This window comes from Labrus bergylta, chromosome 13, assembly GCF_963930695.1.
Source record: "Labrus bergylta chromosome 13, fLabBer1.1, whole genome shotgun sequence".
Classification (NCBI taxonomy): domain Eukaryota; kingdom Metazoa; phylum Chordata; class Actinopteri; order Labriformes; family Labridae; genus Labrus; species Labrus bergylta.
The window spans coordinates 21240979-21264744 of NC_089207.1; the positions used below are offsets into that span (position 1 = coordinate 21240979).

At 45.6% G+C, this 23766-nt stretch overlaps 3 protein-coding genes across 3 annotated transcripts; 1 reads left to right on the plus strand and 2 right to left on the minus strand.

Moving 5' to 3' along the window:
- Nucleotides 1–450: 450 nt before the first annotated feature.
- On the minus strand, nt 451–5763 carry LOC109985176 (GDP-Man:Man(3)GlcNAc(2)-PP-Dol alpha-1,2-mannosyltransferase-like). Its single transcript, XM_020635464.3, has 6 exons — nt 5620–5763; nt 5176–5397; nt 4378–4580; nt 4059–4227; nt 3240–3880; nt 451–3042 (listed from the first exon to the last, which is right to left on the minus strand). Exons 1-6 carry the CDS (start codon nt 5688–5690, stop codon nt 2759–2761), a joined length of 1590 nt encoding a protein of 529 aa, XP_020491120.2. The 5' UTR covers nt 5691–5763; the 3' UTR covers nt 451–2758.
- Nucleotides 5764–6810: 1047 nt separating this feature from the next.
- On the plus strand, nt 6811–16169 carry lcp1 (lymphocyte cytosolic protein 1 (L-plastin)). The gene is made up of 16 exons (XM_065962381.1): nt 6811–6962; nt 9538–9613; nt 10385–10533; nt 10712–10835; nt 11134–11266; nt 11445–11526; nt 11677–11842; nt 12012–12154; nt 12671–12766; nt 12910–13105; nt 13365–13443; nt 13961–14075; nt 14799–14932; nt 15140–15260; nt 15536–15660; nt 15782–16169. The coding sequence occupies exons 2-16, from the start codon at nt 9547–9549 to the stop codon at nt 15912–15914; spliced, it is 1863 nt and encodes a 620-aa protein (XP_065818453.1). The 5' UTR covers nt 6811–6962; nt 9538–9546; the 3' UTR covers nt 15915–16169.
- A 2191-nt stretch (nt 16170–18360) lies between these two features.
- cnot11 (CCR4-NOT transcription complex, subunit 11) lies at nt 18361–23766 on the minus strand. Its single transcript, XM_020635416.3, has 7 exons — nt 22932–23766; nt 21936–22100; nt 21630–21782; nt 20278–20480; nt 19436–19638; nt 19186–19282; nt 18361–18981 (listed from the first exon to the last, which is right to left on the minus strand). The coding sequence occupies exons 1-7, from the start codon at nt 23248–23250 to the stop codon at nt 18784–18786; spliced, it is 1338 nt and encodes a 445-aa protein (XP_020491072.1). The 5' UTR covers nt 23251–23766; the 3' UTR covers nt 18361–18783.

Below are 23766 nucleotides of genomic sequence, written 5' to 3' on the forward strand. Positions count from 1 at the left end.
TCTCATATTTGTCATGGCCACGGAGCCAGGTTATGACATCTTCCAGAGAGGGGGCGTGGTCAGACACAGCTCATTTACATTTAAAGCTACAGATTCAGAAACAGCCTGTTCTGAGCAGGGCTGAAATAGAGGGTTTTATAGGCATGATCAAATACAGGATCAGAGTGGATTTAGAACAAGAAACTTCACGCATACGTTTTGAGGAGCGCTGAGACTTATTTACACTGGTTGAAGAGGAGAAGAATATGTGACCTTTAAATAAATATGATTAGTCAGATAACATGCAAGACCCACTGGTTCAGACTTTAACAGAAATATATCATCACTCATCATGATGGAGCAGCTTCAGTGCAGGTCTGATTTCTGGTTTATTTGTAGGATGTGAAATGTTTGGTGTAGTTCTGTTTCTGGCCTCTGGGTGGCAGCACACAACAAACAATCAACAAGAAGTGTTTGATGATTGTTTTAATTGCAGAAAAAAGTTTAAAGTGAATTCAGTTTCTCATTGGACGCCGTCTCCTTTCGGACAGGTTTAAATAGTAACATATCTTTCAAAATAAAGGCTCTTTCATATTTTACACACAAACAAGTCTCGGTGCCCGGACCTCATCACAAACAGGAATGCAGGAAGTGAATCAACATGAACTCCACACACAAATTTGGCCTTCATCTGAACGCAAAGTGCTTCTAAACGTTCTCACAGAACTTCCAAAGTCTGTGTTTAACTTCGTACATCAATTTATAACAAAAACATCACCACATCAGTATCAATCCCAGATCGCTCGCTTTGAGAGGACACTGTGCGTCTTTGTCTCGGAATGAATTTCTCCTCTCAGTTCAAGTTTAAAGGAACATTTTCAATAAAGTGCGTCCTCGTCCTCGTCACCTTCGCTAGAATCTGTTTCATCCTCGCTGAGCATAAAGGCTGAGGAGGGGAACCTGTTGGCTAACTTAGGGTTGTCATGATACCAGAAATGTAAACTTTAATATCATTCTAGGAAAACTCAAACGATAAAGAAACCGGTTTGATATCACAGTAATAAAAAAACTAAGTTCTAGACAACACAAATCTTTTTTCAGTTATTCAAATTTCAAACACGCTCCTGCACAAAAACATACCACAATGTGACGCCAATATCACCTCAGTTACAGCGCTGTAGTGGAATTGCACTCTGAAATGGTTCATGAAAAGATGCAGCCAAACTCCTGCAGAGTTAAACTGAACAAAAACATGTCAGCGTTTTTGTGTAATTTAAACCTTTGACCCATTTAGACCGGAGTCAACATTGCCGTGCTTCTACCTTTAAGAGCAGATGCAACATCGACACGTGTTGTTTTTGATGATTTTAAAAAATGTAAATGAACTTTAGTGCAGTGACAAAGGTCTGTAGTTTAAGCTTTTAATATGATGTGTTTAGCTGCAGAAGAAGCAGAGAAATAAAGATTTGAGTAAACGTTGAAACCTTCAGCTTTTATTTTCAAACATTACTCAGCTTTGAGGCTGTTTTTAGGCGGCATTGGGTCTAAACATGAGATCACACACGTCTCAGGCCCTGTGTACACCTGATGTTTTTTTTATCTGACCTCATACAGTTTGTTTCCGAATTATTTTCAATGAGTAGAGTTTGCAGCAGAAAGCGCAGTGCCCAGTGTTTTTTTTCCCCAAACCCGCTCCTCCTTTTTTGTGCTGCCGTTCCGAGAGCTCAGAAAGACGCTGTTGACGTCATTGGCGCTCTTTTCCAAATGTATGTACGTTTTGTCTCCTGTGGATCGTATCTTGTACTCACTCCCTCCTCGCTCCCTGTCTGATCGGTAAATAAACGACCTCAAATATTAAACATGCAGTAAAAATTAATGGAGCAGAGTCGGCCATACAGCACCTGTTGTCAACAGACTGTTGTCATAGAGACAGGACAGACGTGCAGCGCTTTTCTTCTCAGCGCACAAACGCTTCATGAAAGCGAGCACACAGTACCGGAGGATTTTATGAGAATCTTATTAAAGTTTTGAATTCTGGTTTTGGGACAACCCTGTATTTCAGGTAAATAAAGATGGTCGATGAAGAAAACTATACAAGAATTCAGTTTCAGCTTTGTCTAAATCTGAGCTCAAGCGCGACACTTTGACACGTGTGAGTCCGGGACGACCTGATCAGGAAACTTTCAAACTTTTAGACGTCCGTTTCTCTCTTTGTGCGGGCGAGCAGTTTGATGTCAGCTTTAACAGATCCTGGGTCACATCTCATAAATATTATAATCTGTTTAAAGTCCTGCAAAGAAAACCAACAAAATTCTCCTGAACGTGTTTCAGCTCCTCGCTCTAAACGTCTCACTGGGATTAAACAGAAAGTTAGAGGAACATGAAGCCGTTTCCAAACGTCTCGTCAGCTGACGGTTTAAAGTGAATATTCTGTTTTCTATTAAAAACTAAAATATCTTCATGAAGGAAACTTAAAGAGGAGTTTTATATAGTTGCAGACTTTTAGTTTGAAGAGAATGAGACTTCCTGTCAGAGATGAGCCGACGGCTTCTTCTTCTTCGTCTTTAAGGTGGAAAACAAACAGCTGAAGACGGATGAGTCCGACGCATGCATGTCGCTGGAAGTCTCCTGTGTGTTTTTGTTTTTGATTATTTGTCATAATAAGGACTGGATGGACAAGAATCGCTCTTCCTGCTCACTCCGATCATCCCTGCAGCTCGACTCATGAAATTAAGAGTAAAAGTCCTCGTCCCTGGTTCCAGTTTTCCTCCGCTCGTCTTCATCGCTGCAGTCTACTCATCAGCGTCTCCGTGGCAGACAGGAAACACGTCTCAAACTCCTGGTCAGAGAATCGCTCCACGGATCGCCGGGCGTTTCGTCTCATCTCCAGTCTCGCTGAAGGAGACAGAGCCAGGATGGTCTCCATGGCAGCGGCGTAGCTGTCCTCACTGTCGGCCAGGAAGCCCGTCTGTTCGCCCTCAAAGGGAACCACGATGTCTAGCTTTGGACCGCCAGATTTATGAGCGAGGACGATGGTTCCTGCGGCCATACACTCCACCACACCTGCACACATACACACAGAAGACAACGATCAATGATCTGCTGCAGGGATACGACGAAGGTGGTGCTGAGATTGATTTTAAGATGTTTAGTCCGAATGTTAAAAAAAAAAAAGGATTATTCTTTATATAATAATATTATATATAATCTGATACCTGAGGAGGAGTGTGTATGTGTGTGTGTGTGTGTGTGGTCCTCACCGATGCCGAAGTGTTCGTTCCACATGGTGTGCAGGCCGATCGTGCCGTCCACCAGCTCCCTCTTCAGCTCCTCGAACGGGATGTTGAGTTTGAAGTCGACGTGGGCGGACACTCCGAGCTCCTCGCAGAGCCCCCGCAGCATCAGCACCCGCTCCTCGTCCTCCTGATTCCTGCATCCACCAATCAGCACCAACCGCAGAGACTCCTGTGCCCCAGGCCCCTCCCCCTTCCTGTCCAGCAGTTTACGAAACGCCCGGATCTGCAGACGGTGGTCTTTCTCAGGCCGGAACTGGCCCACGGAGACGATGGAGTGGCACTTCCTGTCACCTCCTCCGACTCCTTCCTCTTTGCTCCCCAGCTCCTGTCCCAGCTCCTCCCAGCCCTCCTCCTCCTCCACCTCGTCCTCGTCCTCCAGGGGGACGTCCAGGAACGCCCTGACGTCGCAGGGCGGGTACACGATGCTGGTGCGGCTCGGGGAGCGCCACAGAGCCAGGATGTGTCCCAGCGTCCAGGTGGAGTTCACCATGATAACATCACTGCAGGAGCCCACCAGGCCGTACAGCAGGGCGAAGCAGCAGTAATACACCACCTTCACGGCGCTCAGCACCGGGTTTCCGGAGATGAAGTCGGCGTTGTTGAATCTGGAAAAGATGAAGTCAGAAGGTTAGTTTGGTTTTGTTTACCAGAGACTAAACAGTGTGTGCGTGTGTGTGTGTGTGTGTGTGTGTGTGTGTGTGTGTGTGTGTGTGTGTGTGTGTGTGTGTGTGTGTGTGTGTGTGTGTGTGTGTGTGTGTGTGTGTGTGTGTGTGTGTGTGTTACCTGGGGTTCCTCTCTCTGACCACAGACAGCATGTCGGTGCTGACCGTAGGATAGTGAACATAGCTCGCCACCTTACATCCTCCCAGGTAACGAAAGATGGGCAGAGTGAAGGCGTAACCCATCGAGTCCACGTACAGGTCGGGAACAAACGCCGTCAGAGCCTCCCAGCCTGAAACACGCACACACACACCCACGTTTGAAATACAGTGTGCTCTGAGGACTTCAAATCTCTGTTACATGAACTCTTGTAACCGTTGCACAGAAAGAGAACAACAAACAACATTTCTGTCATTGCGATCGTCAGTGCCTGCATTCTCACCGAGGAACATGGACCCGGCGCTCTGGCCCAGCAGGGTGAAGTGAGGGTAAGACCCCGCCTCCACCAGCGCGCGGTGACGCAGGAACATGAAGGTGATAGGTCGAGGCAGCGTGATGTTGAAACGCTGTCGGGCTCCCTCCAGAATCTGCTCGCCCGTCACTCCCTGATCACCCGTGTACACCACGAAGGAGAAGTTTGGGTATCTGGGAGAAAAAAAGTGAGTGAGTTGTGTGTTTTGTGCACAAGCAGTCAAGCAGCATTAACTTCATAGGATATGCGGCCCAGTGCCATAGACACGTAGTGGATGGCCTGATAGGCGGTGGACTTCGATCATGTCTCCAACATTGTCTTGAAAAGCACGGTTAGCATTAAAAACGAAGCTGCAGCGTTGGTGACAGTTCTGCGCTGCAGTCCAACACAAACTTTAAGTCAGTAAGTTCAAACAGGATCAAATCCTCTCAGTCAGCTCGTTGTAAAGTCTTTTAATAAGGGGCTCCATCATGAACAGGTTTAGGTTGAAGTGTCTGATGGTGTTGCTAGAGTGAAGGCCTAGATTCTGACTTTACGCCTCCTCCCTTCATCATTGAATTCACTACATCTCTTACAGATTGATCCATTAAGCCCTGGTGGTACAACAGACCCTGGTGGTCTGGTCAATTTTTTTAAATTCTATTAAACACAGCCATGATTTTTTTTTTTTTTTCTTTGACATTTCTGTTTGCAGAGTGAGTTACGCAGGAGTGATTTCCTTCTTGAGGTGGAGTCAGATAAACAGACAGACAGGTGAGCCCCTCGCACCTGTTCATGAGGGCCCTCAGGGAGCACCACAGGACCCGCTCCCCGCCTCCTCCGGCGTTGCAGTACGGATGGAAGAAAGCCACCGCGGGGCCGTCGTCCTGAGCCCGGCGGGCCTTCTGGCGGCCCTGCAGCCACACACGGACCCCCATCAGGAGCAGCAGCAGCAGCAGAGTCAGGACCAGGCTGAGGTACACACAGGGGACCACCAGGGACCATAACAACCTGAGGAGGTAAGAGGGGGGCAGAGGAGTGAGGAGACAGTTACCGTTACCTAAGCGGATGATAGAAGAACCGTGAATCTGAAGGTGATGTTTACTCTGAGATTAGCCGCTTAGCTTATTTTAGCTGCTAGGCTTAAACTAGCTCGTTACGTCACGTTATTTCCCGCTGATTCTCCGTTTTCATTAAATGTTTCTCAGCGGGAGACTTGAAGGAGAAGGTTACCTCATCAGGTCGCAGAAACACAGAGAGAAGTGATGGTGGTGATGGTGGAGGTTATGAAGATGTTCATCCATTTTGACAACAACACCAGACGTTACTATACCGGAAGTAACTGACCTGCTTCTCACTGATTGGTCCAGCGTTTGTTTATCTACACGTCATTGACACGTGACATCTTTCTATATTTTTTTTTTGCCTCATTTATTTAATAATCGCATATCTTTTTAAATATAAGCATGAAAGATGTAGAAAAAGGAGTTTAATTATTAATGACAATATTAAAATATTATTATTTTAATATTATTAATTTAAAAAAACTCATTACTTATTATTTTTTTGTCTAATTTCTTGAATGATGACACAAGGTAACTCAACATAAAAGTTGTGAAAAATAATAAAAAATAATAAATAAAATAATAAAAATGAGGCCACCACCACAGGCACTGTCCCAGACCTCCACATGACATTAAAGAGGCGCGTCAGCCAAGACAGCGCATCAATGTCCAGAGCTTTTAGAACCTCGAGGCGAATCTCCTCCCCACCTGGCGCCCTGCCTATGAAGAGCTTTCTAACTGCAGAGATCCAGAAGGCGATCACAGATCTTAGTGCTGGGAAATCTCCCATGGCATAGTGGAAAAAAAGATTCAACATTCAAACACCGAACAAATATTCAGAGGGCTTCAATGCGCATTGAACTTTGCTTCAGTTCCAGATGAACCTGTTTTAGGACTGACTGGTGACCAAAGGAGTGCTTTGTGGGACTCTGGTTCTCAGGTTTGATGGTCATAGTTCAAATTCACTGTTCAGTCAGTCTGTCAGTCTGTCTGTCTGTCTGTCTGTCTGTGTGTCTGTGTGTCTGTGTGTCTGTGTGTGTGTCTGTCAGTCTGTCTGTCTGTCTGTCTGTCTATCTGTCTGTGTGTCTGTGTGTCTGTGTGTGTGTGTGTCTGTCTGTCTGTCTGTCTGTCTGTCTGTCTGTCTCTCTCTCTGTCTGTCTGTGTGTCTGTCTGTCTGTCTCTTTAATGAATCCCTCGCTCCTGTGACCTCTGATCCTCTCATGAGTCCAAACCCCCTCTGAGACCCTGAAACTGGTCTCTGCAGCCCCTGTAGGCTCATGTGGGGGTCACCTTGAGTTGTGATCAGCGTGCATTGCCATATAAAGACAAAACGCCTTCATTCCTGTTTCTGAAGTGTGGCGTGTCACTTCCTTCCTCGTACATTTGAATAGATGTGTGTCGCCGTGCTCTGCGTGTCGCCTCAGAGCTGCAGAGAGCAGACCAGCAGCCAGACGGACCGACACAGGGACCCTCTACACCCAGAGACCCCCAGCATCCTCAATCATCTCACAGGTAAATACACAAGAGATCCTCCCGACTCTGATCGACACAGGTGTGTCCCTGAAGGCATCATAGTGGCTTCAGAGTCACCTGAGAGGATTTGTAAAATACTTTGATTGTTTTTGTGTTAAAGAGAAGCTGTGGAAAAGAAAGAGAGGAAGAACAAGTACGGGACGCGTTCGTAATCTCATGATTTTGTATATTTTCTTGATCCAAACACCGACCTGTCTTCACTATAAGACAGAGTTTTCTCAAAATATTTCCAACTTCATGCAAAAACAAAACAAAGAAAAACAGGAACTTTCAAACTCGATAGCTCAAAATATTGTTTAATTTTGAACATAACTGACAAGAGAAAGATTTCAAACTTGAAGTGATAAGCAGTTTGAGTCAGAGCGAGGCCTACAGAGAGGAAGATGAAGTTAAACCTCTGCAGAGTTGAAGAGGAAGTCTGTGGTTAGCTTCACCTCAACTGAAAACTAGAGGAAAGAACCACCTCCCCCCCCCGGGCAGAGGCAGCAGACACAAACTGAGCTCAGCACACAGTTTGATGTTTCTAATCGACTTTGTGTTAGAGAAGCTTGAGCTCATGTTTCAGATTTAACTTAAAGGATGCTAAATGTAGAAGAACACGTGAGTAATCTGACACGCCATTTGGAGACGGTCCTGTCCATGACGTCAGATCCTCGTGATGTTGCAAAAAAATAAAAACTTTAGTCACAGATTTAGAAAACTGGAAGTTCAGTGGTCAAGTTTTATTTACTCAAGAGCTGCACTTTGGACACCTTTGACGCTCTCGCACTTTTACTCTTAAAGGAACGTTTTGCACAATATGTTCCCGTCGTCTTCAGTAAAGTCATCGAGCAGATTAATAAAAATAATATCAATACCTTTATTTATAAAGCACCTTTCAAAACAGATGTTTACAAAGTGCTTAGATGGACAGCGCAAAGGCAGGAAGTCAGGAATAAAACACAATAAGCATCAACAGTGAGATAAAACAGAGAGACTTCAACAAAATCCAAACAAACAGATGTTTAAAATATAGAAGACAAGTTAGCAGGTCAATGAAAGGTACCTGCAACAGAACCGATACAGGTCCAAATTAAAGGTGAACTTATTGAACAAGTCACAGAGGTGAAGAAGTATCTGTGGATTCTCAGTTTACTTTTAAACGCCAACTTAAAGGTCACATATCCTCCTCCTCTTCAACCAGTGTAAATAAGTCTCAGAGTTCCCCAAAACATGTCTGTGAAGTCTCTTGTTCTAAATCCACTCTGATCCTGTATTTGATCATGTCTATAAACCCCTCTATTTCAGCCCTGCTCAGAACAGGCTGTTTCTGTGTCTGTACCTTTAAATGTAAATGAGCTGTGTCTGACCACGCCCCCTCTCTGGAAGGTCTTGGGTGTCTCTGGCTTTCTTGCTCCATGTTCTATTGTTTATTGTGAGAAGGCAGACTCAGAGGGCAGAACAAACACCTAGCTGTGGGAGTGTCACCCACCTGGGGGAGGGGTTACTGCCCTTTGTGATGTCATGAAGGGAAAATCATCAACGGCCTGTTTGAGCACACATTTTCTGAAAAGTGGAGCAGGCAAATTCATCATTGGGGGTTTGTAGACAGACTAGAGGCACATATAAGAGTTAGAGGAACATGGTGAAGTGGATTTTATAGAATATATGACCTTTAAAACTCAAATGTCAACTGCAGAAAAAGTCGTCTTGATAAACGTATGAACAAGTTTCAGAAATAGCTCGATGTTTCATCTCTGAAAAGATTTATTTTTATAGCGTCATGAGTTATATTTGATCGATGACCTTTAAGTTGAAGATCTGAAAACAGGAAAGAGTGAACAGTTCTGATAACTGAGCTCTCCCATCCTCTCAGCCTCTTTAACCTGGACGAATTCACACCTCTAAAGCTGCAGACGAACATGCAGGGTGCAGCAGGAAGTGAGGAGGTTAACTAACAACGATCACTTTGACCCACTGAGTGGCGTGCATTCATCCGTCAGTTCATTTAACGAGAGCTTTAACATTTAAGATAGAAAGGAAAAAGTCCTGTCGTCATGGAAATATCAAAGACGTGTTTGACTCTACAGATCTGTAGAAGCTCGGGGAAATGTCTCTGTTTCCTTCTTCATAGATTCAGGCCTCAGTTTCAACATTGAGGATCCTGAGTTTAACTTGATGATTAATTTGCTCCAGAAGCTTCAATTTAGATTTGAAGACATTACAGCTGCTGATAATACGTGTAAATATCTGCTAATGAATGCAGCATGCAGTATTCACATGTGAAGTGTCTTAAAATGAGATGTACGCTCTAAATAAGTGAGCAGGAGGCGAGCAGGTCGTCAGATCTTATTTCACGCAGCAAAGAAACACTTCTCTGTCCGACACAGAGAGCAGCACAAGCAGGAAGTCGGAGGCTGGCAGAAGGGAGAAGTGCGAGCACTTTGCATCACAGAACAGAATCAGGAGTCACAATTGAGTTCCTCCTTTTTTCTCTTCACCAACACAACACTGCCACACTCAGAGTTTCACTTTAAGGCTAAGACCGTCTTTATGTCTCCTGTGTCCGATTCAGGTTCCAAACATGGACACCCCCACGCAGATCCCTGCAGAGGAGCTGGAGGAGCTCAGAGAAGCTTTCTCAAAGATCGGTAGGAGACACACACACACACACACACACACACACACACACACACACACACACACACACACACACACACACACACACACCAGTTTCTGTTCCCTCCTTGTGTGAGATTGAGGAAGCACAATCAGGAACCAAGGTTCATCAGAACGTTTAAATTTTAGCCAAAATACGATGGCAGACAATATTATGGGATGTGATACGATGCAATATGATCAGACACAATACGATACTGCGTGTTATGTTATGTTACAGAATGATACGACATGATAGGATTAGATAAACTTTATTTATTTATATTTATTGTCTTCTTTGGGAAATTCTATCTTGGATTCTAAGTGCTGCAAAACATTCAGCTTCCTCCACAGTCAAATCAATAAATAAAAACAAAAGAAACAAACACAATTACAGAAAAGCACAGAGGATACCTGCAAACGAAAAACACAACAACATACACTGCACAACGTCTGTAATAAACATAACATCTCCTCCCCCTCCTCCTCCTCTCATCCTCTTCCTCCTCCTCCTCCTCCTCCTCATGTTCCTCATCCTCCTCCTCCTCCTCCTCCTCCTCCTCCTCATGTTCCTCATCCTCCTCCTCCTCCTCCTCCTCCTCCTCATGTTCCTCCTCCTCCTCCTCCTCCTCATGTTCCTCATCCTCATCCTCCTCCCTCTTCCCCCTCATTCTCCTCCTCTCTTCCTCCTCCTCTTCCTCCTCCTCCTCATTCTCCTCCTCCTCCTCTTCCTCCTCTTCTTCCTCCTCCTCCTCTTCCTCCAGATGTGGATAACAACGGTTTCATCAGTAAAGCCGAGCTCACAGACCTTTTCAAAGCTGCTAACCTGGCTCTGCCCGGATACAGGATCAGAGAGATCGTCCAGGAGCTGACCAGGACCAGCGAACAGCTCACCTTTGATGAGTTCACTCATGTGAGTCTTCAGGACACACAGCTTATAACCGTCTGTTTACACACCTAACAACATGGATGTGCGGTAATCAGGGATGCAACACTTAGATTTTTGACTTTTTATTTCAGGTTAGTTCTCCTAAGTTTCTGTCTCTGTCTCTGCTGTGGTCATTTTTCTGAGCTTGTGCGTTGTTCTGCAGGTTGTCCGCGGGCTGAAGAGCTCCGAGGTGGCGAAGACGTTCAGGAAGGCGATTAATAAAAAAGAGGGAATCTGTAACGTGGCGGGAACCTCAGAGCAGTCAGGAACTCAGCACTCGTACTCAGGTGAGTGAGCGCACACACACACGTACAAAAAACATTCTTCATCCAGAATCTTGGACGTGAATATTTGGAGTTTTTCAGCTTTAAAGTACCAATCAGTGAGATGTGTAGTGAGAGCTCTCTACAATGTTTAGAATCTGGACTGCAGTACCCATTTTAACCAGTAGGCTAGAACATGTATTCATAAAAAAAGATGTGTGATGACGTGAATATCTGTGAGTATTAACGTGTATAAACTTTGAAGATCAGTTTTCTTGAGCTGCTCTGTGGGGTCTGATGTCGATGTTTCTTCCTCCTGCAGAGGAGGAGAAGGTGGCCTTTGTGAACTGGATCAATAAAGCTCTGGAGAAAGATCCAGATTGTCAGCATGTTCTGCCCATGGATCCTTCTGGAAATGACCTTTTCACCGCCATGGGAGATGGGATCGTTCTCTGGTACGAACTGATAAAATGCTACAAATGTCCCATATTAAGAGGAAGTCTGCTCTTCAAATATCTTGTTGTCAGACGATAATCTCGCATCGTGAATCAGCTTCTTGATTGAGATTGAGAGAATCGTTACATAAGAACCTCTAAAGATTGACATGTTGGTTTATGTAATCTCACCTGTCAGTAAGATGATCAACCTGTCTGTTCCCGACACCATCGACGAGAGAACCATCAACAAGAAGAAGCTCACGCCGTTTACCATCCAGGTGAGTCAAGAGCTCAGTGCTCACGCTTAGAACGGGGCGCCAGCCGATCCTTCAGATGTCGTTTGGGCTCAGTTTCTTTGAACCAATCATTAAGACTTCTGTTTTTACCTGGTTGTCTTCACATCCTGCGTCGTGTTGCCTGTCTAACAGGAGAACTTGAACCTGGCTCTGAACTCAGCGTCGGCCATCGGCTGTCACGTGGTCAACATCGGGGCCGAGGACCTGAAAGAGGGCAGGCAGCACCTGGTCCTGGGTCTGCTGTGGCAGGTCATCAAGATCGGACTGTTCGCCGACATCGAGCTCAGCAAGAACGAAGGTGTGGATCAGCTGTTTATTATGGAACATGTTATTACAGCAAAACTCTTTTTTAATGAAAGACGTACGTCGCTTTGGATAAAAGTGTCTGCTTAGTGAATTGTAACATTGTGTGTGTGTGTGTGTGTGTGTGTGTGTGTGTGTGTGTGTGTGTGTGTGTGTGTTTGTAGCTCTGATCGCTCTGCTGCGTGACGGAGAGTCTCTGGAGGATCTGATGAAGCTCTCCCCTGAGGAGCTGCTTCTCAGGTGGGCCAACTATCACCTGGAGGAGGCGGGCTGTGGGAAGATCAACAACTTCAGCTCTGACATCAAGGTGAGCTCACACAATTTATATTTTGTACACTTACAGTTCTAAGTTGGATTCAGTCTAAATTATTTTATTTAATTGGTGGTAGAAACACTCATCAAATGTTTTGGTTGGCACCTCTTTGAGACCTTTTTTATGCTGTGCTGAATAACTTATGTAAGTCACGTCCTGTTATTCCTTCAAAATAAATCCCCAAAAACAAACAAAGAGCTTTTAATGTGAATTTGTTATTATTATTATTTAACACACGTTTCACCAACATATGGAGGCCTCCATGTTTGTTTGCATGCATGGGCCGTTAAATAAAAAATATTTAAGGTGTGGTTATTTTATCATTGAATCTTTTGGACCCTTCTTTCTAAGAGATCGTTTGAGGCATTGTGTTTCTAAATGATTTTAAATATAAAAACTGATCAGATCTGTGTGAGTTCTGTTTCTGTTGGAGGTGATGTCAGGTCATTCTGCAGCTGATTTCATCTCATAACGTTTACAAACCTCAGTGTGTTTCTTTCTGTGTCTCAGGACTCTAAGGCGTACTACAGCCTCCTGAACCAGGTGGCACCCAAAGGAGACGAGGAGGGAATCCCGGCGATCGCCGTTGACATGTCGGGGATCAGGGTGAGGGTCTGCAGCCGAGTCTGACACAATATAAAGACACACATGCAGTTTCTCAAAATGTGGTTTACAGTCTGAAGGTATAGAGGATCCTTTTAGGTGATGTTCCTCTGAGTCACTGACTGCGTCCTCGTTTGTCTGTGCAGGAGAAGGAGGACCTGAAGCGGGCCGAGTGCATGCTGGACCAGGCCGACCGCCTCGGCTGCAGGCAGTTCGTCATGCCCACAGACGTTGTCCGAGGAAACCCCAAACTGAACCTGGCCTTCGTCGCCAATCTGTTCAACAAATACCCGGCTCTGAAGAAACCCGAGAACCAGGACATCGACTGGAGCTCCATCGAAGGTCAGACTGTCCCCCGACAGGATCCTTTCAAGTCCAATCCACATTCTCTGTCCATTTATTCTCTTATGTTTTATCTTCTTTGCAAAACACTTTATTTGATCTGAAACTTAACCTCCTGATTTAAACTCAAACATCTAAATCAGCCAAACTGTGTACACCTTCAGCGTGTCTTTAACCAGCTCCTTAAACACCTTCAGCGTGTCTTTAACCAGCTCCTTAAACACCTTCAGCGTGTCTTTAACCAGGTGTTTCTCTGCAGGCGAGACCAGAGAGGAGCGGACGTTCAGGAACTGGATGAACTCTTTGGGCGTGAACCCTCGAGTCAATCACCTCTACGCGTAAGAGAAGCCCCCTCTTCACTCTTCTTCTTCTTCTTCTGTCTTTTTATTCAAATCTCTAACTTATACTTCATACAGGTGCAGCTGTAATAAGTCGTCCATAAACCTTTAAAGAAAATAAATCAGCAACTCTTCTCCTTATCAGATGTTTTGGATTTTAACTTGTGTCTTGAATTTATCAGATTATTTGACGTTTGTAATAATTTAGATGGCTGCATAATGAGGGAGTCCCGATTTAAAGGAGCAATATGTTACTCTGACACCTAGTGTTTAAAATGGGTACTGCAGTCTAACTAAACATTGGAGAGAGCTGTCTCCCCGCCCCCTGCTCTCTAGAGTTGATGCTCACACAGGTTGCCATGTGGTGGACACTGAAGCTTCAGTGTTTATCCAGCTCTGCATCGGTCTTTATGCCTTTCTGCGTTCTAACCTCTCTCGTAGTAAAGAAGTAAAGGATCTGAAACTTGTGTGTGTGTGCGTGTGCGTGTGTGTGTGTGTGTGTGTGTGTGTGCTACAGAGACATCGATGACGCTCTGGTGATCTTCCAGCTGTACGAGAAGATTAAGGTTCCCGTGGATTGGGACAAAGTGAACAAACCTCCTTATTCTAAACTGGGCAGCAACATGAAGAAGGTAAAACAGCTGATCACACATTTACAAATATGTTCAACTTTTGGAAAAGAAAAACATCAAATTATACTTGATAGTAGCTGCCATGACAAACAGTGAGAGCACCGACACTACCAGTCAGCTCCAGCTCGAGCCGGCCCCGGCTCCTCGTCCTGACCGCCGCCGACAAACAGGCCTTATGTCTCAGCTGCTGAGCTTGCAGCGGCCAGCGACGGCCAGCAATATAGCAATATAGCCGTTAAGTTTCGATTCTGGGAGTGAGTTCCCACCCACTGATCTGTGATTGGTGTAGCTTCAGTGGTCGAAAATATGAGGAACTGGCGTTGTAGTTTCACCCCGCTAACCATTACAGTTTCCGATGACGCAAAATGACGTTTTTTGCGTCACTGGAAGCTCCTTTTCAGACTAAGAAATACAAAGATTTCCCGCCTCAGGGGAAAATGAGGGCGGGATGCACGACCATTCAAAAATACTACCAGGTTTCTAATGATACAAAGCTTAATGCAAATGGATGAAGTATCCCTTTAAAACCCGCCTCAGCTCCAGCTCTCAGCCTGTTGTTAGGTTGACTGAGAGTTAGGCTGAGACAGCATTTCCAGCATGGAGACCACCATCGATGGGACTCCAAAGTGCCCACAGTCTGCCGTGATCACAGCTGTAAATGTGCAGTTACGTTATAGAGAGCAATGAACCCTAAAGTTTTAACCTGCTGTGTGTCCGTGTCAGCTGGAGAACTGTAACTACGCCGTGGAGCTGGGGAAGAAGGAGGCCAAGTTCTCTCTGGTCGGCATCGCAGGTCAGGACCTGAACGCCGGGAATCGAACCCTCACCCTCGCTCTGCTGTGGCAGCTCATGAGGAGGTAACAATACTCGACTGCTGCTACGGACTGAACCATAAATAAATCTGTGTTTTCAGAGAGACGAGAAGAAAACTTTTACAAGTTACAAAAAATTATTTTAAAATCTGTGTGTGTGCGTGTGTGTGTGTGTGTGTGTGTTTGTGTATGTGTGTGCGCGTGTGCGTGTGTGTGTGCATGTGTGCGCGTGTGTGCGTGTGCGTCCCTTAGATACACTCTGAACATCCTCGAGGATCTTGGTGATGGACAGAAAGTGATCGATGATACCATCGTGGTCTGGGTGAACGGCACGTTGTCTCAGGCTGGAAAACCAACCATCAGCAGCTTCAAGGTACACACACACACACGCACACACACGCACGGACGGACGCACGCGCACGCACACACACACACACACACTGACAGCTCCCATATCTCTACAGATCAGATTGATTTAAAGGAAGTTAAAGGATCGATGATGTAACTCTGATGTTTGGATGAAATGTGCAATCATTACTCATGTTTGTGTGTGTGTGTGTGTGTGTGTGTGTGTGTGTGTGCGTGCGTGCGCGCGTCCGTCCGTGCGTGTGTGTGTGCGTGCGTGTGTGCGTGCGTGTGTGTGTGCAGGACGGCTCCATCAGCAGCAGCATGCCTGTCCTGGATCTGATCGATGCGATTCAGCCCGGATCGATCAAGTACGACTTGCTGAAGACTGAAGACCTGACGGAGGAGGAGAAACTCAACAACGCAAAGTACGAACTGAAACTTTATTCAAACATTTGCTCATTTAGTTTGACTCATCGACTCAGGCGAGCAGGAGCGTATGTGGCTCATAAACTCGCTCACCATGTGCTCTTCGTGGTCTGTCTCCAGGTACGCGATCTCCATGGCGAGGAAGATCGGCGCCCGTGTGTACGCGCTGCCGGAGGACCTGGTGGAGGTGAAACCAAAGATGGTGATGACGGTGTTCGCCTGCCTGATGGCGCGTGGCATGAAGAGAGCGTAAACAACGAAACATAAAGGACAGACTGAAGATAACGTGAAATGTATGAACGCTTACTTACAGGGTACGGATACTTTGACACTTTGAGAATCAGAGAAGGTTAATTTAGGCTCCACCCACTGCTGACTGTTACATCTACTTCTATTTCATCAAATAAGAAAATCTGAACTTTCACTTTTTACTCCGATATTTGGGCAGAATGATCTCAACTGCTTCTTTAAAACACTTCACAGCAAATAAACAGATTTTGTATGAAAACTTTTGGTCTATGTTTCTGTGTCAGTGTGTGTTAGTCATGTAATGGATATTACACAGAGGGTTTAAACGCCTCCTGTTGCTATGGTGATGTACAGCTGGACTCCAGGATCACTGTGGCCGTGGCCACAGCACAGGTGTGCAGTAACAGGGCTCATGTCTCACCTCATCTTTGTTAAGTGACACTTTCATTTTTGGGGGGATTTGCTTGTCCAATTTCTTGATGAAAGTTTTAGCCTGTTAGCGTAGCTTAGCATAAATATTATATCAGTTGGAATCGGCTAACCTGACTGTCCGATCCAACTACCAGCGCTTAATGTGCGACTTTCCAGACCAAAACAAACGCCTTCCCCTTCATCCCTCAGCTCCTCCTCCTACCCGCCCCTCCCTTCCTGTTTCAACAGCGAGTGTCTGTGGCAGAAAAGTTCTGATAAACATCTGAAAACAAGATTCAAGTAACGATATGAATCTCAAAGGTGATCAAACTATTTTTGTAGTTTTAGACCAAAGAAAGTGTTTCCTTCGATTTGTGAAGTCTGTCTAAGTTAAACATATAAACATCTGCTTTATGAAACGTTTAAAGGGATACTTCACCCATCTGCATTAAGCTTTGAATCATTAGAAACCTGGTAGTATTTTTGAATGGTCGTGCATCCCGCCCTCATTTTCCCCTGAGACGGGAAATCTCTGTATTGCTTAGTCTGAAAAGGATCTTACAGGGACGCAAAAATCGTCATTTTGCGGCCGCAGCCGAGGAACTAAACCAGCCTGTCAGCTACCGTCTCGCGGCTACATTGTTATATTGCTGGCCGCCGCCAGCTCAGCAGCTGAGACATAAGGCCTGCCTGTCGGCGGCGGTGAGGACGAGGAGCCGGGGCCGACTCGAGCTGGGGCGGACTGGTGGTGTTGGTGCTCTCACTGTTTGTCTATGGACACAGACATAGAGTCTGTTTTCTGCCAGGAATTTCCAAGATACTAATTCCATCTGGAAAAAATCTCGGAATCAGTTGAGGAAACGGTCTTCTGTGTTGAAGTAGGCCAAATATGTCTGTAAACCTGACCTTAGTGGGAGTGGCCTGCGGTGCTTTGCATTCTGGGATTTGGTGTCTTTCATCCACATGAGCCAAAAAAGACACTTTCTGCCCTTTCTCAGTCAAGAAGGCACCAACTTCAAAATTTATTTCACATTTCTACTACTTATATGACCCAATGTCAATACAGATTCATGTTTCAACCGTGTGAAGTAACCGTTTAAATGTTGCATATTAAGAGCTCTGGTAGCCTAGTTTTGGATGACTCGCCCTCGTGTCTCTACATGATAAGCTGACAAAAAACATTTCTTTTCAGCAGCCAAGATGAAAACCTGTTAAAGGAGCAACGTGCTACTCTGACACTAAGTGTTTAAAATGGGTACTGCAGTCTAACTTCTAAACATTGTAGAGAGCTGTCTCTCCCCGCCCCCTCCTCTCTAGAGTCGATGCTCACACAGGTTGCCATGTGGTGGACACTGAAGCTTCAGTGTTTATCCAGCTCTGCATCGGTCTGTAAACCTTTCTGTGTTCTAACCTCTCTCCATTTTTCAAAAGCATCTCCAATATTGATCCTAGTTTGAGCACGTTTCTGCTGTGGAGCTTATTAGAAACATGCAGAGGCTTTTTAGGTCGGGTACAATCACTTCTATCTGAACCAGTTCTCTTTCCTGCTTCCATCGCTGCAACACCTGTTGGTTTGGGAAACCGAGGGGCGTCCAAAACGTTCTCTGGTCCAAACAAATCCAGAGCATTCAGGACCAGAATCTAAAGTTAGGAGGAGGACATACTGGCTGCTGCATTGTTGTCAGAGAAGCCAGCACTTCAACATAGCATGTTTCCTTAATGTCTGATCTTAGAGTAAGATACCTTTATCATTTCACTCACTACACATCTCACCGTTTAGACCTTTACAGGCTTTTGAAGCTGGAAGTAAGGTTGTCCAAATGTTGTTCCTGTGCAGGAGTTAGCCTGCAATAATTGAAGATTATAAAAAAACAAGAAATCTGTCAACAATGGGCCAGAAGAACGTCTATGTTTCTTCGTGTTGTATCTAACAGGTTTCATTCACTACATTTTACTTGAATCATGTTGAAATGCTGACGTGCGACCACAGCTGGAAGTGACTGAAGTCAATGAAAAGGAACACAACGTCAAAGACGAGAAGAGTTTAACTGTTTAATTACAGAAAAATGTTTTAATTCAAAAGCACAGAGAGAGAGGGAGAGAGAGGAGGTGAAAAAATGTGAAGCTGAGTTAATCTGGTTTTCACGTCAGGAAAAGAGAGAGAGGGAAATGATTAACCTGCAGACTGAGCGCTGAGAGGAGACTTTAAAGTCGTCACGACATATTTACAAAACGGTCATTCAGCTGCTGGGACCAACAGACACATTATGACTGAATCAAACCACGCCCCCTTCAGCATGTTTAGACTCAAACCACGCCCCCTTCAGCATGTTTAGACTCAAACCACGCCCCTCTTTGTTTCAACCCAAACCACGCCCCCCCTTCAGCATGTTTAGACTCAAACCACGCCCCTTCAACATGTTTCAACCCGTTCTGTGGGTGCAGCGTCTCTGTGGGGAGCGTTATTTTGCAGGTTTGGCCTCGACCGGGTTCTCTCCGGTGTCCAGGGTCTTGAGGAGGCGAAAGAGTCCGGCGGCTTCACGGATGCGGCTGAACTCGATGCAGAAAGCCTGAACCTCGATGAAGAGGTCCTGAACGTTTATGATCTTGTTCCTGATCAGAGACTGGAGAAAGACACAGACCAGGCGCACCAGACGGTTCTGCAAAGACAAGATCATCAGAAACCTATTTTAAATATCGACTCAGCAGCGCCCTCTGCTGACTGAACTGTTGTGATTCTTTGTTGTATTATTTTAATGAGCTGATAAACTCTTTGCATTAAAGACAAACAACTCTGTAACTGATGCATGTGTGTTTGGTTGAAGGGAAAGCGGTGAAGGCGTCTTTATAGCGTGAACGTGTACCTGCATGTACTTGTCTTTGATCTGCTCACAGGTGGAGATGCAGTTGGAGATGTAGAGGTGGATGAACTCCGGCGGCAGATCGACAGCTGTGGTCAACCTGACAAAGAGGAGACAAACACAAATCATCAAAGTTTGATGATGATAATCCTGCAGGAAACAGCAGATTTAATCAAAACAACAAAAGATGACGTTGAGGCTGGCGAGGAATCATGGCAGTGATTCTCTCTGCGTCTTCACTTTTAATCCTGACCTGTTGACGACCTCCATGGAGTGCAGAGACATGTCCATGTTGACGAGCACAGAGAAGTACTCGGTGATCTGACTGCTCTGCATCAGCTTCAGCAGCATCTCTATGGCCACCAGCGGGTTGTTCTCCACCAGGTCAGGGAGCTTTGCTGGGGACAGGCCGATGTGATACACCAGCTTCGGGTCCTTCTCCAGCTCAGCCAGAAGCTAGACACACACACACACAGAAATTATTCTCTGTATTCTGCTCACACCAGGCCCAGTTCACCCGTACCATTACTAAGTACAATTGCACCCCCTCGCGGCTTGCACAAACAGCTTCACATCATCACTAAGCGTTCTTTTGTTTACGAGGTGCGTGATGTCAGCGCGCAATGGAGAACATCACAGAGAAACATGATGGACACTTCACTGACTTTGAGGATTATGTCGAGTTGTTTAGGTCAGATATACCCCTCTAACACGCCTGGATTTGGAGCGCCCCAGTAGATTCCTTCTATGTGGACATGATTACACGTCATGTCCACTGGGTTCTACTGAGTGAATTTACTGGGCTCAGTCTGTAGGGACTTGGGTTGGGAACCGGAGGGTCGCCGGTTCAAGTCCCGGTGCGGACCAAATCTGGAAGTTTGTCTGGCAGCTGGTGTCAGATCACTTCCTGAGTGCCGGAAGTGATCTGCCGAGGTGCCCCTGAGCAAGGCACACACCACAAGTTAAAAAAACAGGATCCCTCTTTGAAGTGTACATATGCATGTGTATATGTACACTTACACATGTGATCCCGTGAACTCTTCTTGCAGCACGGTCTAAAACTCAGAGGAGAATCTGGCGTCTCTGCGACCTCACCTGTGACTGCTGCTGTGCGGACAGCGGGCTCTTGAAGGCCTTGGACATGATGCGTTTGATCTCCACGCCTGTGCTGTTCTTCACACACATGGAGCGGTCCCACTGCACGCTGTGATCTGGCTCGGTGGGGTTCAGCCACGCCAGCTCGTCCTCGCACACGTGCAGAGGAGGCGGCGGGCGGATGAACTCGGGCCTGAAGTGACCTGAGAGGAGAGAGGAGGGCGGGCCGTTAGGACGAGCACACAGAACAAACGATGTGTTGTAGTACCAACCAGTGTTAATCTTCACACCATTTTCTAATTAAGTCATAGTTTCCTGACGAAAATGTCCTATTATATTTAGTCAGATATTAGTCATTTGATATTAAGTTAATTTAGTCAATTAGTCACTGACTAAAATTGCACATCATTTTAGTTGAAGAAAATAGAAGATATTTAAGTAAACAAAATCAGACGCAGGCTTTTATTTTGATTATCAGAAGCTCACTGCTGCATTCAGGTGCTGCTCGGGTGGTCCATGTTTCCGAGTTGGGAAGTTGTTCTTCCAACTTCAGTGTGTTCACATGATTTCAGTTTGGAAAGTTGGACTGTTGTAACAACAGCACAAACAAGCGTTGATTCTACGTAGAAGATCAGTGAAATGTAACTGTTAAAAAGTTATATTTGATAAAAAAGTTGATGTGCAATACGTGAATTAATAAAAAGTATGTTAACATTAACAAAAAATATTTTGCCCCCCATTTGATGACGATTCTGACATCAAGTCGGGCACCTTATTATTTTCCGAGCTTCCAAGTTGTTGGTCCGACTTGAGCAGGTGTTCATGTGCATTTTACAACTCATTTACAAACAAATATTTTCGTCATTTATTTCATTGACGAGATTAACACTGGTACCAAGCAGTCGGCACACAGATCTGGTGTTTTTTTTAAACGGGAGTTTTGGTTGCAGATGGCACGCTGGAGTTTTTTTGGTAACCCGGGCAACATTTGCATGAGCTTTTGAAGGCATCTTCATATTCACAGAGTCAGCAGGATGAGTCAGGATGTGAACAGCAATGAATTATAATCATCAGACACCAAAGACGTATCAGGAACTCTGGTCAGAAGTGTCGGACTCAGACAGAAAACAGAATCTAAAACATTTTCAACTAAGGTTGGACAGAAGTAAGAGATTTGAAATTTGTGTCTTTGTTTTGATGTTACCTCATCCAACGTTAACTTCAACCCGAGCGCCTGGAACTTATTCAGACGAACTTCATTTGGTCCGTTTAAAACCCCAACAAGGTTCTTGGGTCTTGCTGTGTAAACTTCCCGTGTTCTACGTACCACTTTAACATTAAAACACACTTACTCTCCAGTGGTGGGCGGGGCCCTGTGACCAGAGACTCGATGATCTGATTGGCCACTGAGCTGTCGAACCCTGAGTTTGATGAATCTGGATCGGGGTCGTTGAGGATGCTCGGGAAGCTGGCTTTACTCTGAGTGGGCAGCTCAGACTGTCGCTCTGCAAAACACACACACACAAAAGTATTGAATTAAGGAAGACTTTGACGACCTTTGTCCATTCTGGATGCAAGAAACAGCTTCCTGTTTCAGCTTCACTGGACAGCAGGTAGCGTTGGGTGTGTGTCGCTCTGCATGGCGGTGTATTACTGACCTGCTAAAGCAAGCTGCAGCCCGCTGATGTCGATAGACTGGGGCATGTTGCCGACGTCCATGCAGGAAACCTGTCTGGGCGTCTTCTTGAACAGATCTCTGGGCGGAGCCAACATCAGCTGGGACAGGAAGAACTTCTCCGGCTGAGTGATCGGAGGAAGGAAGCCTGGAGGGATCACATAAAATATACTTATTTATCAAGCGCTATCAGGGCAATCAAAGACATTTTACAAGTGATAGTAGTGACGGGAAGTCATGAATCAGACTTTTGAGGTGTTAGTAAATGTGGACAGCTTATCAGAGAGTCCTTGGTGTGTTTGGGGCGAGAGCTTTACAGGAAGGGGGGGGGGGGGGGGGGGGCGAGGGCTGCTTGAATATGAGAAACATCCTAAAAATAATTTTTTTGACAGGTATTGAAATGTATTTTGAATTTTCCAACTGGGCTGCACGGTGGTGCAGAGGTAAGCGAAAAGGTTCCTGGTTCAAATCCCTGTCTGACAGAAGCCTCATTGGTACTCCGGCTTCCTCCCACAGTCCAAAGACATGCTAGTTAGGTGAACTGGAGACTCTAAATTGTCTGTAAGTGTGAATGTGAGTGTGGCTGGTTGTGCTTCTCTATATGTCAGCCCTGTGATTGACTGGCGACCAGTCCAGGGTGTAACCCCGCCTCTCACCCAATCACAACTTGGACCAGATCCATGCAAGAGGAAAGCAGTTTACATGTTCTTGTGCAATTTAGACAGTGTGCAGGAGGAGTTTGCATGCAATTTCTGGTAATTAAAACAAAAACAAAGTGACAAATATCGGGCAAGATCTTAGTTCATATTTGGTATCATGAACCCCCTGATAAGTACATCTACTCTGTAATGTTACTGAGTAGTTCGGAAATAGGACGAGGGCAGGAATGAAGTTTTGTGAAGTCTCCAGTTCTCCTCTCGGAGGAAATCTGTCACACATAGCGACAATAAACGTCCGCAAAGTACGCGTTGTATCATACCTGAGTGCACCTTCTCCTGCTCCTCCCCGGCAGGTGAGGGGTTCAGCAGGTGAGCAAACACGGCGGCGAACGGGTTCGCAGCCAGCGGCTCGGTGCGGTACATCTCCCACAGCAGGTAGAGAGCGGTGAGCCTCTGCGGGGAGCTGGGCAGCAAGTCCGGCTGCTGCAGGAGCATCACCAGCACCGAGCCCACCCGGAAGTGCTCCGCTTTCCCGAAGTAGTGATGGAAGTGCGTGGAGAGGCTCTCGAAGGTGTTGGTGCAAGCCTCCTCCGAGATGATGCCCAGCAGGTTGGACAGTTCCTTCGGAGCGAGAGTCATGGCTCCTCCGCTCGGAGTGTTTCGACTCGTTAAAGATCGGAACTGATACAAAAAACTCTTTTATATCCAGCTAACACATCAAACTCTTCGTCTGTGTGTTAACAGCGGAAGTTTAATTCACGTTTCTCCTCGTCTGACAGTCATCGCACGAGCTCAGCTAGCAACCACTTAGCTTAGCCTAGCGCCGCTAACTGAGAAAAACCGGCAAAGTCATGTTGTAAACTTAAAAGTCAAAAAGTCAAATTCCGCTCTGACCGTCCCGGTGATTAAACAACAGACTCAGAAAACCAGAAAAGCATAAAATAAGCGAAGTATTCCAGTCTGTTTGTGTGTTATCCTAGCTGTTAGTTTGAAACAGCTCTGGTGCTTTAGCCGTTTAAATTCTGATTTGACCTGCGGTGCATTGTGGGTAACGTAGTTTGGCGCTGTGTCGAATGTCTTTTTACGAGAAAATAACAAAAAATGTAATTTTAAATATGTTACTGAAACTTATTTTTTACGTTAATAATCCAAAAC